At 38.9% G+C, this 19,552-nt stretch overlaps 2 protein-coding genes across 4 annotated transcripts in view; one reads left to right on the forward strand and one right to left on the reverse strand.

Annotated features, from left to right (window-relative positions):
• LOC115270355 (5-formyltetrahydrofolate cyclo-ligase) overlaps positions 1–1,277 on the forward strand; it is a 34,073-nt gene extending 32,796 nt beyond the window's left edge. The window contains exon 5 of the mRNA XM_029879870.2: positions 315–1,277. Coding sequence (XP_029735730.2) covers positions 315–574 — 260 coding nt within the window. The 3' untranslated portion in view covers positions 575–1,277. The remainder of the gene's footprint in view (positions 1–314) is intronic.
• Positions 1,278–1,913: 636 nt separating this feature from the next.
• LOC109404342 (uncharacterized) overlaps positions 1,914–19,552 on the reverse strand; it is a 438,368-nt gene continuing 420,729 nt past the window's right edge. For all 3 annotated transcript variants that reach the window (XM_062852482.1, XM_019677187.3, XM_019677188.3), the window contains exon 4: positions 1,914–2,403. In XM_062852482.1, the coding sequence (XP_062708466.1) occupies positions 2,200–2,403 (204 nt within the window). In that variant the 3' untranslated portion in view covers positions 1,914–2,199. The remainder of the gene's footprint in view (positions 2,404–19,552) is intronic.

Below are 19,552 nucleotides of genomic sequence, written 5' to 3' on the forward strand. Positions count from 1 at the left end.
GAGCAGGATTTTTTGAGCTGTGCAGTTTCTTTTGACTCATTCAATTTTATACCAAATGACTTGCAGTTTGGTACACGTTGGGAAACGATATCTAGTAGCCGTTTATAAAAGTAATAAGGAAAAATTGAATAAATAAATAAAAAAGAAGTCGATGCACACATGATATAAACTGTATGAGTACGTGCTCAGGATACTCAGGATAAAATTATTCCAGAAATTAAAAACACGCAAACTGATTCATTGTCTTTTGATTGTCAACGAAAAAAGATATAAGTGCATTGAAACTTAATTTTTTTTCTTTCAATCTTCAACAGGACTGGATATGATAATACTGCCCGGAGTGGGATTTACCCGGAGTGGTCATCGACTGGGGCATGGCGGAGGCTATTACGATCGCTTTCTGCATGAATACTTTACGAAATTTCCTAACGCAGCCGGAGCGGGTAACCGAAAAACCTACCTGGTCGGTGTAGCTTTCCATGAGCAAATCGTTCCCGAGGATCAACTGCCGGTCGCGGAACATGATTTCCCCCTGGATATGGTCATCTGGGCAGACGAGACGAACCTGAAGTGATGAATACTAGCAGGAAATAATTGAGGACCTATTTTCTTTCTGTTTATTAAAATGACATTTTCAATAAATTTAAATTTTATTTCGTTTCGTTTGAGCTCACAATTGCGCTTGTTTGTTTCTACATCCTATTGACTACACACTACTCTGTACAACATTCTTTTTTGTTCATATATTTATATCTTACAGCACTAAATGACTAAATCACAATATGATCAGCGGGAATCGTACGATAACTCCGAGAATACATTATGGTGATCACTGTTTACACGACTTGGGGGACAAGAATGCTGTACAACATTGTTTTGGGTAACGACGATGGAGGGATCTATCCAGGGAATGGTGGTTTGAAATCTTTTAGGTTCAACGTTACATGCGGGTTTATTGCTCGCCAAGTTTGAATGTTGCAATGACAGGAAATGGGCTAGCTGTTAATTGTGGAATCCCCATAATCAGTCAAATAAATATTAATATGTACAGAACCGATTAAAGCATGAATTAATAATGTACACAATTGCATGAAAATTTTGGGTGAACACCTATGCGCGAGTTCACTTGTTCACGTGTCAAGTCCTATCTAAAGCACGGCGAAATGATGATTTTTTGCCTGTTGAGAAACAATATCTTAGTGGATATGTCAAAGAGCCGGTGTTAACAAACACAGAGCATAAAACCCAGTTAGTTTCATTGTTTCGCCGATGATACCCACCAGATGTAAAAGATTATAAAAGCTGAACATACAATGGCAGTCGCTAGATAAGGAATTATCCTGATGTAGTAATCAGGATAATTTCTTATCTCGCAACTGTCATTGCACGGGATTTATATCACATAGATATGCTAGAGAATGGTGTGTGACTGGTAAGAATGGCAAAAACAAGGAGAAATGACCGAACCTTCCAAGGGAGTGTTCACTTCAGATTTAAGTGTAAGAAGACTTGTTCTGTGAGCAGGATGGGCTGGCCAAGTAGTGATCTTTCACAAAAATAAAGGAAATTATGGCGATTCGTCAGGGGAGATATGATATCGGTTTTGAATAAACATGTCTTTTGGGTAAGTGAGTTGTTATTCCAAAAAAGGACTCAACGATGAGACTGCTAGACGTTAATAAATTAAAAACTGACAGAGCTGTAATTTCCCCTGTGTAGGCAACAGAATTTTACATAGCGGCTTTGCAACTTATCTTCTGTAAAAGTTATGTGAACAGAAACATTACCATTTCCTTTAAGAAACAATGTAAAACGCAGATTTGTTTGAATTGAAGTGAGAAGGCGCCACCGGCTGTAAACACATTTTCCCCTTTTGAAAAGTTGCTAAATAAATCATAACGAACAGCATCAAGTAGGGTTGAGGTTTTGTATTGAGATTTCAATGATATTATTAAAAGAGTCATATGTTGAGCCCAGCTGTCATCAATTTTATAAAATATCATCACAACGAACTACAGCTAAAATGAACACCGTTGAAAATCTAAAGGACATAAAAATATTCGATCCTGGATGCCATTCATCCCACATTATACTGCCCAGCAGCACCATTTATCCCGCACCTTCCGCAATGACAGAACCGTCGAATAATATCGTTTTCGAAAAAATGCACCACGACACAACGCTAGTACACCTGCGGGGTCAGATCATACTGCCGAACATCCGTTTTCCCCGGGTTAGCACCAGACTGACCACCATCACCGACAGCAGGAAGAACACCACACTCAGGAAGTAGAAGAACCACCGGCATCGGCTGCGGAACTGTTTCTCCTTTTTCATCTTGACCCGTAGCTGCTCGGCCCGGGGTAGGTCCAGCGTGAAGTCCGACTCCGGCCGGGTTGAGGGCTGGAAGAGAAAAAGAAGTAGAAAAAATATATGTTAGAATTTGTAATAATATTAAAGATTCATATTCAAATTCAATTAGGCCGATATAAGAAGAGAGATATTTTTCGTCCTTTTTAAATATTGTCAGTCTATAATAAGCATAAAAAATCGAATAGAATACTATTCCGTTTAAGGTGAAACATCAAGACATCCCATTGCAATTTTGCAATCAAACTTTAGAGGCACAAATCTGACGAATGAAGCATCGAACCAAGCCGCACTTGTTTATCCTGGCATTGCTCACTTGCGAGAATAGGCAGCTTTTCCAAATCAATCGCATTTGTTTACGATTTTTTTAAGATTGGTGCTCTTAAAACCGTGAGAAGGGGTTCAAGTCGGTCATTGTGGCCATTGTATCCACTGAAGTTTTTCCTTAAGGCGAAACTGGAAGCATTTCCTCTTTTTTTGGTTTTTGATTTTTTATAACATAACGAAGCAATATTTCTGCAGCTGACTTGGTCCCCTACTCACGTTTTTAAGAGCACCAATCTTGAAAATTCGTAAGCAAATGCTCTCGATTTGCAAAAGCTGCCTCTTTTTGCAAGTGAGCAACGCCAGCATAAACAAGTGCGGCTTGATTCGATGCTTCGTTCATCAGATTTGTGCCTCTCAAGTTTGTATGCAACATTTCAATGGGATTTCTTGATGTTTCACCTTAACGAAACACGCTACATCAAATCATCCGCCATTGCATTGCTGCTATCAAGATATAAATCTCAGAAACTGGATCATATGCTTGTTCACCTGCAAGAGTTATACTCACTTGCTTTTATCTCAGCCCGAGCAGAAGGGAATAACAACAGCATAAGGAGCTGTGTTATTTGGGCAAAATAACTGAATAATAAAATCGATTATTGTCAAATTATTACCATAACATACATATTGTGTTATAAACTTGTCTGTCATAAGCGGCAACATAACAAATTCCATAACAAAAAAAATTCCTGGAAAACCATTTCAATAACTTGTTTTGTTAGTTTCAATAATAACTTAATAACGGTTCGGAAATTAATTCCATAACCAATTTTGATATTAATATGTTATTAATAGTAATTGGAGAGCAGAATTTGCTATGATATCAAACTCGTTACTAAATAAGTTGTAATACTTAGGCCGATGCAAATATTATTCTTTTATGTCCGAGACCTCTCATCAGGTACGAGGGGGGACAAAAATAAATAAGGAACAAACAAAAAAAACTATTAAAAATTTAAAAATTATAAACAATATTGAAATATTTATTTATGTAACGAGTTGCGAAAATTTGATTTTTTCAGCACGAGTCGTACATTTATCCAACGAGGCTTGCTGACTCTGACGTAAGAAATATTTTCAAATGATCGAAGAATACTATACTATTCAGCTTTTAATTCATTCTAAGAGATTTGAAGTCGCAAGATAATTGAACTTTAGTAATTTCTATATTATCAAATACGACGAGCTTCGATTTCCACCTGTAATTCATAAACTGTTCTACTTTAATTGTTTTCGGAGCACGGTTTTGAAATCAAAACGTGTATTTGAAAAAGTTTGATCGTCGACAGCAATTTGTGATTTTTGTTTTGTTTTTTTTTATCGTAGAAACTGAAGAATTTTTAGAATGCTCAACAGTTTTACAGAAAATTTTAGGGATATTGGAAATATTGTACAGATTATTACAACTTTTCTGGAAGCTTTGTTTTAATTCCTCCGATTTTCCCTGGATTCTAGAATTATGTCGAATATTCCTCCTGGATTCTACAAGGATTCCGCCAAAAAATTTGCTATTATTTCTCCTGAACTTCCTCTGATGATTCCTACAGGACTTTCACTAGAAATGTTTGCAATATTTTTTTCTATTTATTTCTCTAAGGATTCCGTCAAAAACTCCTTGTGTGTTTGTCAAGTGACTTTGTCATACAATTCTTCCAGAAATTCGTCGACAGATTTGATCATAAACTTTGGGTTCATTCAAATATTACGTAACGCTAAGGGGGAGGGAGGGGGTCCAGCGCTGCGTCACGCTTCATACAAAATTTCAAAATTTCCCATACAAAAGTTGTTACGTGGGGGAGGGGGGGTCCAAAATTGACAAATTTTGAGTTACGTAATATTTGCATGAACCCTTTTCCATAAATTACTTCAAAAATATTCCAGAAATTTCTCCGAGAGTTCTCCGACGGAATCTTTCATGGATTTTCAAAGACTGCTCTAGAAATTCCTCCAGAATCCTGCATAGAATCCCTTCAAGGATTTCTTCAGAATTTCCTGAATCCTGAAGTTCATCTTAAATTTCTCTGAAAATTTCTTTCATCAGGAGTTTTTCCGAATGTTTCTCCAGGTGTTTTTCAAAAGATTTTGCCAAGAATTCTAAACATTGCTCAGAAGAATTACCTTCGGAATTTCTAAGAAAATTGCGCCAGAAGTTCTCTTGAAGACTTCTCAGCACGATGGTGCTGATGTGTGGCTGCTGTTCCTTTTCCAGTCCGATTGGGGGTCCATTATGAGTTGCGGTTCGCCGATATTCAAATTCCGGTTCCGTTAGAGCTATATGCTCCGAAGAGGGTCAGGTTCCAGCTGCTCTCGGGGGCAAGAGCAACTGACGAAAAATTGCAAGTGCCGGGGCTGGGTTCGAACCCATGACCATCCGCTTATGAAGCGAACGTGTGGACCACTACGCCACGGGCCCCGACAAACTTTTAGGTTAAACTACAATGTAAAATCCTTCAAACACCGTTTTTTAATAGCATGCTTCTGCACTAAAATAGTAGCAGGTGAGTGTGACTTTTTGCAAGTGAATATTCCCAACACTGGTTTCAGCTACGTCAGTACAGTAGTAACCGAAATGTATTCCTTCAAAATTGCGAGATGGCGTTATCATCCGTCCTGATTTAGCAGGACATGTCCTGATTTTCGATTAATTTTGGCCAAAATTTCTTATCAAATCCGATGAGTTTTACTCATTTTCGAGAAAATACATGAAATGTCCTGATTTTCTATGCTGTTTTGATTGGACCCTCGCGAGAAAAAGAGGGAAAATAACACGACGTGTCGTGTTGCCTCGACCGGTATGCGTCCGACAATCGTTTTGTTTTTTTTTTGTTCTAGGGAATCGCGCCACTTGGGCGGTGATTCTGTATTCGTCTGTTTTCCATTATAACTCAGTCAAATTTGAACCAATTGGCACAACTTTTGGAATGTGGTGAGCGAGATGGTGAGATAGGGATAGTATCTACCCGAGTACAACATTTCAAGTCAATTGGTTCAAAATTGACTGAGTTATAGTGGCAAACAGACGAATATAGAACCACCGCCCAAGTGGCGCGATACCCTACATCATACTTTTTGAATGGGTGCTGAGTACACATAACCCGAGCAAAGGCGGATAACAAAATGATAACAAGTTCTGTTACCTGGTTATCATTCGTTTGATAATTGAGTTTGTTATCATTTAGGTTGAATTAAGAGCCAACATAACAAAAATGATAACTCAAATTTACTCCACGAATACCAAAATGATAAGAAGTTAAGTTATCATTGAGTTCAAGTTGATAACTAATTGTGTTATACAATATTTTATTCAATATTACATTTAGTTATCAACATGAAAAAATACAGCTGATTGATAACAGGTTTTGTTATCATTTAGTTATCATTCCGAGCTATTTTATCGACGAAAATAGTAAAAATCTACTTTACCGACATGGTTAGTAGTTGAAAAAAGTTTCTTATAACTATACCCGAGCAAAGGCGGATAACAAAATGATAACAAGTTCTGTTACCTGGTTATCATTCGTTTGATAATTGAGTTTGTTATCATTTAGGTTGAATTAAGAGCCAACATAACAAAAATGATAACTCAAATTTACTCCACGAATACCAAAATGATAAGAAGTTAAGTTATCATTGAGTTCAAGTTGATAACTAATTGTGTTATACAATATTTTATTCAATATTACATTTAGTTATCAACATGAAAAAATACAGCTGATTGATAACAGGTTTTGTTATCATTTAGTTATCATTCCGAGCTATTTTATCGACGAAAATAGTAAAAATCTACTTTACCGACATGGTTAGTAGTTGAAAAAAGTTTCTTATAACTATAACCCATATTTTCAACTATTGCGCCCAGTGGGTCTCGAACCCTGATCGAGTGATTATCGGTCGTAGCCGATAGCCCCTATACCAACGGGACTCAGTGAGAGGGAGAGTGGTTGAAGGCTACGCTTTCGTACTGCAGTCGCATTGAAGATGGAAAGCAGAATCTATTTTTAGATTCGAGGTCCGCCAGATCCTCAGTTCTGGGAAAGCTTTGAAATGTGCGTTTGAAACTGATAACACATTTTGTTATTATTTAGTATTTTTATGTTATCGTGATAGACCAAAATTATTGATAACTAAATTTGTTATCATCTGATTATCATCAATTGCAAAAGATGATAACAAAAATAACAAGATGATAATACCGATAACATGCTTTATTATCAAAGTGATATCACTTAGTTATCCGCCTTTGCTCGGGTAACCCATATTTTCAACTATTGCGCCCAGTGGGTCTCGAACCCTGATCGAGTGATTATCGGTCGTAGCCGATAGCCCCTATACCAACGGGACTCAGTGAGAGGGAGAGTGGTTGAAGGCTACGCTTTCGTACTGCAGTCGCATTGAAGATGGAAAGCAGAATCTATTTTTAGATTCGAGGTCCGCCAGATCCTCAGTTCTGGGAAAGCTTTGAAATGTGCGTTTGAAACTGATAACACATTTTGTTATTATTTAGTATTTTTATGTTATCGTGATAGACCAAAATTATTGATAACTAAATTTGTTATCATCTGATTATCATCAATTGCAAAAGATGATAACAAAAATAACAAGATGATAATACCGATAACATGCTTTATTATCAAAGTGATATCACTTAGTTATCCGCCTTTGCTCGGGTAACCCATATTTTCAACTATTGCGCCCAGTGGGTCTCGAACCCTGATCGAGTGATTATCGGTCGTAGCCGATAGCCCCTATACCAACGGGACTCAGTGAGAGGGAGAGTGGTTGAAGGCTACGCTTTCGTACTGCAGTCGCATTGAAGATGGAAAGCAGAATCTATTTTTAGATTCGAGGTCCGCCAGATCCTCAGTTCTGGGAAAGCTTTGAAATGTGCGTTTGAAACTGATAACACATTTTGTTATTATTTAGTATTTTTATGTTATCGTGATAGACCAAAATTATTGATAACTAAATTTGTTATCATCTGATTATCATCAATTGCAAAAGATGATAACAAAAATAACAAGATGATAATACCGATAACATGCTTTATTATCAAAGTGATATCACTTAGTTATCCGCCTTTGCTCGGGAAAGGGTCACATAAGGGGAAATTAGAGCTATTTGTTTGCATCTTATAACAGGACAATTTTCCATTCAATAGACGCTCCACAATCCAACGAGAACGCCTTTTTCCGGTTGCCGGATATTTTTTATTACACCAACAAAGTTATTTATGAAAATGTTTGACACTTCTCACATACTTAATTTAGAATGCCGAATCTCAGCTTACAAATACCAAGTTTTGCACAGCCGAGAAGTCAGCTAAATGTTTTCATGAGATCTTATCATGAGATAAGAAGTGAAAGTACTGAAAACAATAGCTAAAAATTGTTCTTGAACCATCTAACCAATAGCAAATTTTGATATTTGAAGATCAATAAAATAGCTCACTGCTATTGGTTGCATCTTACCAAGAGCTGAATGTGCTATGATGACGATGCTCCAGGAGTAAATTAGAGTAATTAATTTCAGTACTTTTAATCTTGTAGGTATGAATCAACTAAAAATGATCGAAATCTAGCTACGCCCTTGTTTCAATGATTTAAACAATAATAAACGATAGGTTCTATACTATTTCCCGGAAAGACATTTCCCGGAAATCATTTTCCGGATACCCCATTTCCCGGAAAACCATTTTCCGGAATGCTCCATTTCTCGGAATGCCCATTTCCCGGAAAGGCAATTCTAGGAAAACCTGAGACCCCAGAAGATGTTTAGAATCTTAAAACATGATCTGGTTTTTTGTTTCTTATGACGACTAATTATATCAGTTGACTATCAATGTCCAGAAAATCGAGCCTTAAAACTATATTCTCATTTTTTTAGATTGTAGAACTTAATAAATGAATGGAACTCAGATTCTCGTTTCAGTTCACTTAACAAAGTAAAGCCAGCATCGTTGAGTCGAATGATTATATTTTGACTGGCTTTTCAATAACAAATTGTTCTTCCTTTACGTCAAATACTGTTATAGGTGCATTTATATAGTTGAACTGCTAACTGCATAGAAGATTTGCCCTTCTTCAATTTACAGGCTGTTTTTTCTAACGAAGTAACGTTACAGAATTGATTCGCGTCCAATTTATGAATTCCAACTGGAGTTTTTCCTTCTTTAAAAATTTTCAAGAGAAGGAAAAATAACAGATAGAGTTAATAGTTTGGCCGCCAATCAAATACTCAACGTTGTAAATAGAAAGAAGAGCCTATTAAATAATGAAGGGCAAATCTCCCATATAGAAAACAGCAAGTGCCAATAAAACAAATGGTAACCAACATGTGTTTTATTGGCACTTGCTGCTTTCTATATAGGAGATTTGCCCTTCTTTATTTAATAGGCTGTACTTTCTAGTTACAACGTTGCGTATTTGATTGGCGGCCAAACTAATAACTCTATCTGATATTTTTCACTCTCTTAAACATGTGTTGTTCTTTCAAACTGTCAATTGCACCTTTAGAGGTTATCCCTTCTTCTAGCAATTGGCTGTTCTTTCGAGGCCTGTTTTTCGATCGCTTTCGTTTCAATCCCTAACGACCATTTAGCTTAGTGATAATGTGGGCAAATGTATTTTCGTCCTAATAAGCCACACCATTACCTCAGGTGTTACTTGAAGGGCCTTTACTGACAGCTATATCTCAAGTGTATTTGTGCGAATCACCCTTATGTGGCCGTCAGGGTACCCGTTTAAAATGCACAATGTATAAAAAACCAAAAAAATATGGGACACATAACGGTTAAACCAAATGAGTCGTTAGGCAAAAAGTTGAAGTTGACCGCTTGTTATTTACAGTTTTAAAGGTTTAGTATCAAAAAGGCAAAAAATATATGAGAGAAACAATAAGAGTGCATAAAGTGAGTGCTACAGATAAATTTAATACAGTTTACTCTTCTTTCAAATAGTTGTTCAAGTTTTGACTTCCCCATTTTTTAAACTTGACATTTCGTCTCTCATTTATTTTTGCATTGCAACGTTTTATTTTTGATTTTTTGTTCGCGTTTGATGTGTAGGTTTCAGAGGTGTTGTCGAAAGACGAGCCGACTTTTTCATTTCTTGAGCTAATATTGGCTAATCTGCAGCCCACCTATAGAGCTCGCAAATAGTATGGAAACTTTTAACCAATAATATACTAATTACAAACTATGCGCAAAATGCAACCGCTACCATTTTATTAGATATTGCATGTTCGTTTCGTTTGTGTTTAGGCTATTCTTTCGAATGTTATCTTTTAGAATTATAACTGCCAGAATTGTCCTTGAAAATGTTCCTTCATTAAACAATGGCTGTTCATTCAAGCTGTAGTGATAAACTGTCGGAATCATTACTGCTAATATTTTTTAGTGTTGTCTCGAAGATTTGGAAATAACGCTGAAAGCCCTACCCAAATTATTCAATGAATACCAACCAAAATGAGTCAATTATTTTGCATTTCATAAAAAGGTTGAAATTTAACGAGTCTGGAAATAGCGATAACAGTTTTCCGGGAAATGTTCCATTCCGGAAAATGGGTTTCCGGGAAATGGTACATTCCGGAAAATGGGTTTCCGGGAAATGGGTAATTCCGGGAAATGTTTTCCGGAAAATGTCTTTCCGGAAAATGATCTTCCGGGAAATGTCATAGAATCGCCCTTAACTCTTAACATGGACATCCTTGCGTTGATCGGCTGCCACCCGATCACACGTTGTCGCATCTTGCCCAACACTATAGATCCTGTTCCCTGTTCATTGGTGGTGCCACAGCTTTTTTTTAGAAGGTAGCCGCTCGATGCCCGCTTTTCCACACTTTCTGTCCAGTCCAACAAATTTCCTGCAACGCCACGATGTCGAAGTTGCGGGGATGTAGTTTGTCGTAGATTATCCTGTCACATCCTGCGAAACCTAGTGACTTGCAATTTCATGTTCCAAGTTTCCAATCGTAGTCCTTATTTCGTCGCGTGGGTCTTTGCCTATTGTATCGAGTCGTATTTTCTCCTATGTTATTCGCAATGGGGATTTTTACGGGTGGCTTATTGGGCCTACGCCAACACTCCTGTCTCGCCGGAGGGCCATCGTGCCAGTTCTGTTTAACGTCCCAACCAACACTAGGACGACCACGCTGATGGGGCTACCACCTTGGATCTAGCTGGGCGTGGTGCAGCGTTTCTTACTCAGCCACTGGATGCCAGAACAGACGCTGTTTGAGCCGCACCTCCTTGGTGAACAAACGCTCGAATCGTACCTCCGCAATCTAGCTGAAGTCAGAAGGACAACAGTGCTCAGGCTGCACTACCAGCTAAGCACACAACTCTTAGCTGGCGGTCTTTGTTATCCTGCGCCCATCCCTACATAAAGTCGGTAGAACAACTTGCAGATGCATCATTTGTTCATTGATTCAAGGGCGGTGTAAGATTTAGCGCTGATAAATAAGTTATAGCAAGTTATCCTAAAACTTGCTTTTCCGAGGAAACTGGTTGGAGTTTTGAAGATATCTGAGTTTGAAAAAAGAAACTAAAGTAACCTACCGGTAACCTATATAGAATATAAGACAGGAGGGTTGTTCAATCCCTTTATCGTTTTGAGACAGGCATCCTCGTAGAAAATCACCACTCTGTAAATCATCCAAGCACACAAAACGGCAAATAATGAATGCAATCAGCAAGCACCTACCTACATAAATTGAGAGTAGTAGATGGTGTTGCGGTGTGATACAGCACCGACCGACCCCAACATGTAACATGTGCAGTTAGGTTATAAAAGGTGCCAGTTTTGAAGTGACGCGGTTCACTCGGAGTTATGAGTTACGGTGCAAATCTCTTCGCATGTATAGTATGTATGTGCCAACCGGCCCATTCTTCTTAATAGCCCCATTTGTGGGGTGGAGTGGGTGAGACGTTGAACTGAGCCCGCAAGCCGGGGTGACAATAAGCAATGATGCAGTGACATAACCGATCGTAATGCTAATGAACCGATGCTTAAGAGCAGAGAATATATTCAGAAGGTGAACAAATTTTCCGCGTGTTACGACGATGAATAGTTGTTGATAAAATTGTGCATGACAGGCTTACTACCGTTCAAGCAAAATGAATAACCCGCTGCATTGCTATTTAGGTGATCTCAAAGGATCTAAAACGTTACATCCCCATTAGAACATATCTAACTATATACCTAAGTTTCTTTTTAATGAGAACTTTCACAGTTTTTAACTAACATTTACTTGCTTGAACCACGGGAACCAAAACTAGTGCCGTCAAATCATAGTTCAGTGAGGTATTCTTTTACACGCACTGAATTCGACCATGTACCAACCGCTTCCAGTCGAACAATCATTGCCCTTATGTTCTCCCCTATTTTGAACCTAGTAGGATGTTGGGGTCAATATGACGGACACGCTAAGGAATACTACGCCAGCGCGGCGCGCCTAACCTAATGGTTCGGCCAGAGTGGACGCGTCACGCGGCGCGGATTTCACATACGATTTGACAGCTCCTTATTATTGATGGTTATTACTTTGTGTGCAAATTTCCGCGCCGCGCCGCGTGACGCGTCTACTCTGGCCGGCACCTAAGCTTGTAGATCTGAAGGCGTGTACTCCCGCATGCTGTTGTACAACCAGGGGGATGACGAAGGGCCAGAATCACCACCATTCCCACCATTCGATTCAACATGACGTCCAATGTTTTTGTTTTAATTGCTTAATTCATGGAAAAAATGCACTGGAAACATCGACACTGCTTTGCTGCTACATATAATATCGTGCAAAGTGATAAAGAAAGAGAAACAATCATCAAAATCAACGATTTCGTTAGAAATGTGTAATTTCCGAAATAAGCACTAGAACACACGAGCCACACATCCGAAAATCAGGAGCAAGTTAGGGTAAACCGACCAGAAAGTGGGTACCAAAACGCGCCGTACCAAAAACGATGATGGGTAGAGCGGCGATGTACCGAGTTTGACAGCTGTGTCACCCCACTGTGTACAACAAAGAATTCGATCATAATTCCCTATTCAGCACACCCTTTTTATATCGTGAGTTTTTTTATATAAATCATATCGAATAATCAATGTATATGATCTCAATGCCCCAAATTTTTCAAAAAACGCGTTTTAAATTAGCTCATGGCACACTACTGTCACATTCATGTACAATATGCGGCAGGAAAAAATGCGAAAGGGTTTTTTCAACTTCAAACGTCATGTTCGTCCATTTGACGTTAACCAATCTATGTTTCAACATTTCATGATTCCTTACAGGCTAATTTTATAATAAGTAATTTAAAATGTTTACAGCGCTGAAACTGAAGACAATCGAAATTTTCGAACCACTGAAAAGTACACATTTTATACCTGATAAAACATAATTTTTAATTTTCTCTACAATATCATCATATATATGAGTATATTCCATCTGGTATGCGAAACTACATGGCTCTGGTCTGGATTAGTATGGCCTTGTTTTTTTTATCGAGTTGAAGCTAATTATTCTACTATTTTAGCAATTTTGTCTTATGACCATTGGGGGCGCAGTTTATTGATACCAACTTTTTTGGCTTACATTATCGCGTGTTAAAAGTCAAATATGTTTATTTTTATTTTGTAGTGGTAGAATATAGACGTTGACTGATACACTGTTATAAAAAAAAAAAATAGTTATATTGTATCGCATATTCTGCGTGTGATAGCGCCGTAAAATTTCCGCATTTTTTTTTCCTGCCGCACCCTGTATACATGAGAAATCAGACACTCTGATTAAGGCGAAACTGCACACTCATTTGAGCTCGGCTAATTTTCATTCTTTTGCCGAGATCCGCACAGCCGAGCGCTCGGCAGTCGCATTTTAACTGAGATATCAGCAAAAATTAAAGATTATTCATAGCAGCCCCCATAGGTGCCGCTACCATCAAACATCAAACGTCAAGCGTTTAGCCGATATTTCAGCAAATGAACTTTAACCGAGATCCGCACAGCCGATCTCGGCATTCTGTTTCAAGTGTGTGGAAACATTTCATCACTTTTTGGTTTTTGATTTTTTATTAAATAATGAAAGTGTTACAAAATCGATTTTCGTACACAGTTAGCGGATGGATCAAGGTTTTAACGCATACGTTGTGATGCATACATTTTGTTTGAAATCGGGAAAGTTTTTTCTATGTGATGTTTATTCCACAATTGAAGAATTAATACATTTCAAGCCTACATTCAATTTTATACTGCCGTTCTTATCTAAACTCGGTCTGTGCCCCGTCTCCCGTATCTCATGTTCCTGCACACTCAGTTGAGCTCGGCTAAATTTAATTCTTTTGCCGAGATTTGCACAGCCGAGCGCTCGGCAATCGAAATTTAGCTGAGATATCAGTTGAAAGTTAAGTTTATTCATAGCAGCACCCATGGGTGCCGCTATCATCAAATATTAAACGTCAAGCGTTTAGCCGAGATTTCAGCAATTGAACTTTAACCGAGATTCGCACAGCCGATCTCGGCATTCTGTTTTAAGTGTGTGAGAGGAGTTACCTTCATGGATTTCTCTTGCTAGCTCAGCTGAGTGCTCATTACATCTCCCCCCGCTACAACTGCGAAGATATACTCTTTTGGCAGTTGTACTCATTCCACTGCTATCAACGCTGTTCTAATCGGTGATGTTCTCGCCAGCGGTGGGTTCTACCGAAGACTCACTGCTGTTCGTACTGATCTCTTCTTGATTATCTTCATTTGCCAGATACTCTGAATTCTCTGTCACACGTTCACATCGCTGCAAATAAAGCTGCATACAATAATTCCGCATACGATCCTCTTCTAGCAGGTACAAATATACTTCTTCGGTGGAGCGCATTTTATTGATTTTCTGTTGGATATGGAAAGGGAATAATAAAGGGATAGCCAATCGTTTCTATGAAATATGATTCTGTTGGTGGATGTGTAACGTGGATCATTCGTCGTAGAATGGCTAAGAAGTAATTTGTCATTTTCGATCTTTGTACCTGTTGTTTATATGTCCCATATTGGAATTGGTCTTGGATATGCCGCTGGAGAGTCGTACTCCAAAATCGTCGCAGAACAGCGTTGGTCAATTCATCGAAACTCCGGTATTTGTCGCCAAACGTAGACATCCATATGGCACCGTCTTTCTTCAAACACGATCGGAATATATCAATTAACGACGACCTTGGCACAAAAGAGCTTCGTCTGAGGCTGCTTATATATGTTTCAAAATCTTTCAGGAACTGTGGTGCGGGATAACCAATTAGAGTATCAACAAATCTCGGGGCGCGAATAACAGGCATGTAAGGTTTTTGATAATTGTTATGCCATCGTCGATTGTTGTTCGATCTGTAATTATTCGTTGGAGACCGTTGGAAGCCGCACGCACTGTAGTTGTTTGTTCGATATCTCATCGGTGCACATCGAAATTCATGGCTTGGGAAAAATCCCGGTTGAACCCCTACGTTGTAACGCATACGTTGTGATGCATCACAATTGAAGAATTAATCCATTTCAAGCGTACATTCAATTTTATACCGCCGTTCTTATCTAAACTCCGTCTGTGTCCCGTCTCCCATATCTCATGTTCCTGAGAAGAGTTACCTTCATGGATTTCTCTTGCTAGCTCAGCTGAGTGCTCGTTACAAGGTATCTCCTGATTTTTTTGACGTAGGACTACGTCTCTCTTTTCTATACCGGGTGTCATTCTAAATTTTCAGAAATCAGCCGCGTTACGTTTATAGTGGAGATTTTGAGCGTTAATAGCTCAGCCATTTCTTGTTGAATTTTCAAAATTTTGGCACCAATCGATTGCAAATCTTTACACCAATTATGTCCAATAATAATATTTGCTGTTTTTCAATAACAAACTATTGAAAAATTGGGAAAAGTGAACCCATGTTTATTCCAGCCAATCACGATCGAGCACATTTTGGAGCACATTTTGGATGCTCCCGTCGAATATAAAAGCTACTGCTTCTTCGCATCTTCCCTCATTTGCCTTTGTCGTCTCGAGGTGAACGCATCGAACGAGAGCTGCCCACTTTCTTCGTTTGCGTTTTCGCTCATTATTCTTTGACGGCCGTGTTGGCTCGGCGTCGGTGGTTGTCGGCAAGGATGCTGTTGCACATTCGCCTTCTAACCGTCTAACGCGGCAGACGAAGGAAAGAATACGTTTCATCGATTGCTCGGCGGTGGTGGCAGAGGCAGCAAAATCCACAGAAAGATCAGCGACATACGAATTTGCGAGTTGCGTCGCTGTCCTCGGGGCTCGGTCCTTTCGCCGATTGATTGGCGGTGGCGCATTGATGATAGCATCAGGAACATCCAGGGCAACAAGCGGCGGGCCAATTTTCGACGGCGTTCAGCATTTAGCACGGAGGAATCCAACACGCATTGCGTGGCATGATAAATTCATGTCATTTTTTGTCTAAAATCTTTCAATATTCAATCGGTTCTTTTCAGGACCATAGAAAATTATTCATCAAGAGTTGTGAATCAGATAATTATTTCATTCCATCATGGATCGGTAAAAGTGTGGTGCAACCGAAAAGTGAAAGATTGAATGCTTGGTGGCCCCGCAAGAATGATGATGCCGGCCACTAATGGTTCCATCCGGAATTTATCAACCCTATCCGAACCATTTTTCGTGAAACATCGATAAATTATAACGTTGTTCGAGTTAAAATGATCTTAACCTTACAATATTTTGATTACTTTATTCGTTAAATGGAAATTTTTTCAGGTGGGAAATGTTTTTCAGTTTTTAAAACAAACATTTTTGATTGAAATTAAAAAAAAAAAGATTTTTGAAACATTTGTCAAAGTTTTACACCTGAAAAAATCCTTCAGATAGCTCGATCCCTCCTCTCACTGTGTGTGAAAACCGATTTTGAAAATATTGCTCGTTATTTAATAAAAAATCAAAAACTTAAAAAAGGAGGAAATGCGTCCAGATTCGCTTTAAGTGTCAACATTACTGTTGCTGCCAGCACTGCTCTTTCCCGTCACAGCAATAAAGAATTGATGACAGACAAAATGAGAATTGGGACAATAGAGAAATTGTCATTGTCATTAGTGAGCCGAATAGGCATGTGAACGACAAATTGCGTAAACTAATGTCAAATTAAATGAAATAACAGTTACGTACAGCTGAACTTAAACCTAGAATTGAAATTAATACCTACCTCCATAAACGTAAGATTGAACACTTGAACAGTCTATGTGATAAGTGTTCTTAAAACTAATGAAACTATGTCTTACCTACATCTAATATCAAAGGTTATTATACGAAACATGGAAAACGAACACAATACTATGTACACTAGGCTTCAGACTGAAATTTGTAAGTGTGTTACTTATACTATGTACATTGAGGGTAAAATCTAAATAAAATAAAATGTTTTAGCTTAAAGCTTTCTCGCACCCAACCCTTGAGTTTGCGATTGTTCAAAAGAGTTCAGCAATAAGCCCCATGTTCCCGCAACAATTACACAAGTTTACAAAATAAAACGAAAGTCGTGAACTTCTGTCAACGACCAAAATTTTTGGAGCACAATTTAGTGCTGATCTCGAAACCGACCTTCGAAAATTTTTAAGTAGAACAGTTTTTGAGTTTGAGCTGAATATCGAGTTTTGTAACTTTTCAAAATATGTAATTTACTAAAATCCAAATATATTGCGTTTTGTTCAACCAATTTCAAATTATTTTCCATAAATTAAAAGCTGAATACAATACCATTCGATCATCATCTGAACACAGATTTTGCGTCAGATTGATGAAATTTAGGATATTTAGGGAGTTTCAGGGACGATCTTCTTAAATTTTAGCAAAATTCCCAAAATTTTTTGAAGAAATGTATTTTCTTCAATAAGAAAAAAAAAACAACTTAAAAATTCTTTCTCGACGTTTATTTGACATATCATATGTAGGCGAGTTACAGTAAAAATTTCAGCTCAATCGGAGCATTGATTACGGAGAATGAGATGTTTGAAGTGAGCGACTTTGCTTAAAAATAGAACAAAAATCGATTTCAAATCATCAACCTTGTATGGAAAGTCGAAAAAAATTCCGCTCTACTGTATTTTTTTTCTTTCGCGTTTTCGAACTCAGGGCATGATTCTACACCAAAAATGATCTTCAGCATACCGAGTTCAAAAATGCTGTAAACTAGTGTTATCATGTTCATTCAGTGGCAAATAAACCACGTTGTCCGGGTCATTTTTCTTCGAGCAGAGTTTCGTAATTTCGTGGATGTGTTTTTCTTCTGTGGCTTATTTTTGTTTAACTCGTCTTACGCGACGTTTTTTTTATTTAAAAAAAGTGAAATGGCTGGTAGCCACCCGGCAGTTAAAATTTAGTGATTGGGGTGCGAGTGTGGTGCGCTCAAGACTTATGACAGTTATCACCACGCGTCGAAGTCGAACGCCGCGGCTCAACATCGAGCAGCTGCGTAACGTAGAAGTGGCTCAAGATTACACGCAGCAGCTAGCAGTGGCCCTACCAACGGAAGAGCAGCTTGGCGCAGCTACACTTGAAGATGGCTGGAAGGACATCCGATCCGCCATAGGTAGTACCTCGGCTACAACACTAGGCTTCGCGACTCCGAATCACAGAAACGACTGGTACGACGGTGAATGTGAACAGTTGAAAACGAGAAGAATGCAGCATGGGCGAGAATACTGCAACACCGTACGAGAGCGAATGAGGCACGTTACAAACAGGCGCGAAACAGGCAGAACTCAGTCTTCCGGATGAAGAAGCGCCATCAGGGAGAACAAGATTGCGAAGTGATGGAAGAGCTGTACCGCGCTATGGGCACACGAAGTTCTACGAGAAGCTGAACCGCTCGCGCAGAGGCTTTGTGCCACAAGCCGACATGTGCCGAGATAATGTATCCTCCGCTTTCCGTGAGTACGTTTTCCGCATTCAAGACGAAGCCAAGTCAAACCCATCCTCGTTCTGGCGATTCATTAAGAACAAGAAAAATTCGCAATCAGTTCCATCTAAGCTGTCTTTTGGTAACGAAACTACACATGATGCCGCCACATCTACTAAAATGTTTGCTAGGTTTTTCAAATCAGTGTACAGCACAGACCCTCTTCCAGACTCTACGGAACTTCTGGATTCGCTGCCGTCATTTGATATCAACTTCCCCCTACATTCGCCCTACATTCTCCGTGGCCGAGATCATTAGTTCACTGAACGCCGTTGATGCCTCGAAGGGTCCAGGTCCTGATAAGCTTTCGCCTGTTTTCATTAAAAAATGTGCAGAAGTACTTGGGCCTCCGGGTTGCCTACTGTTTAACCTATCCCTGGAACAAGGCGTTTTTCCGGATGTATGGAAATTGTCTTCAGTCATTCCTATACACAAATCGGGCAGCATTCATAATGTAGAAAACTACCGTCCAATATCGATAGTATGTTGCTTAGCTAAAATCCTGGAGCTTCTTATTCATGATAGAATGTATTCAGCCGCAAAACCGATATTTTCCGAGTTTCAGCATGGCTTTGTGAAAAATCGCTCAATCGTAACGAACCTCATGAGCTACACGAGCTTGTTGAATACCAGCCTTGAAAAACATTGCCAAGTAGATAGCATCTATATAGATTTTGCGAAAGCTTTCGATAAAGTACCGCACGCCTTAACGCTGGAAAAGCTTGAGAAATACGGATTCCCTTAGTGGATCATAGCTTGGTTACGTTCTTATCTAACTGGTAGATCCGCTTTCGTTAAACTGAACTCCGCAAAATCTGACATTTACACCACGCCTTCCGGAGTGCCTTAGGGAAGCCATCTGGGCCCGTTAATATTCATCCTGTTTGTTGATGACCTCTGTCACCG

This window comes from Aedes albopictus, chromosome 2, assembly GCF_035046485.1.
Source record: "Aedes albopictus strain Foshan chromosome 2, AalbF5, whole genome shotgun sequence".
Taxonomy (NCBI): domain Eukaryota; kingdom Metazoa; phylum Arthropoda; class Insecta; order Diptera; family Culicidae; genus Aedes; species Aedes albopictus.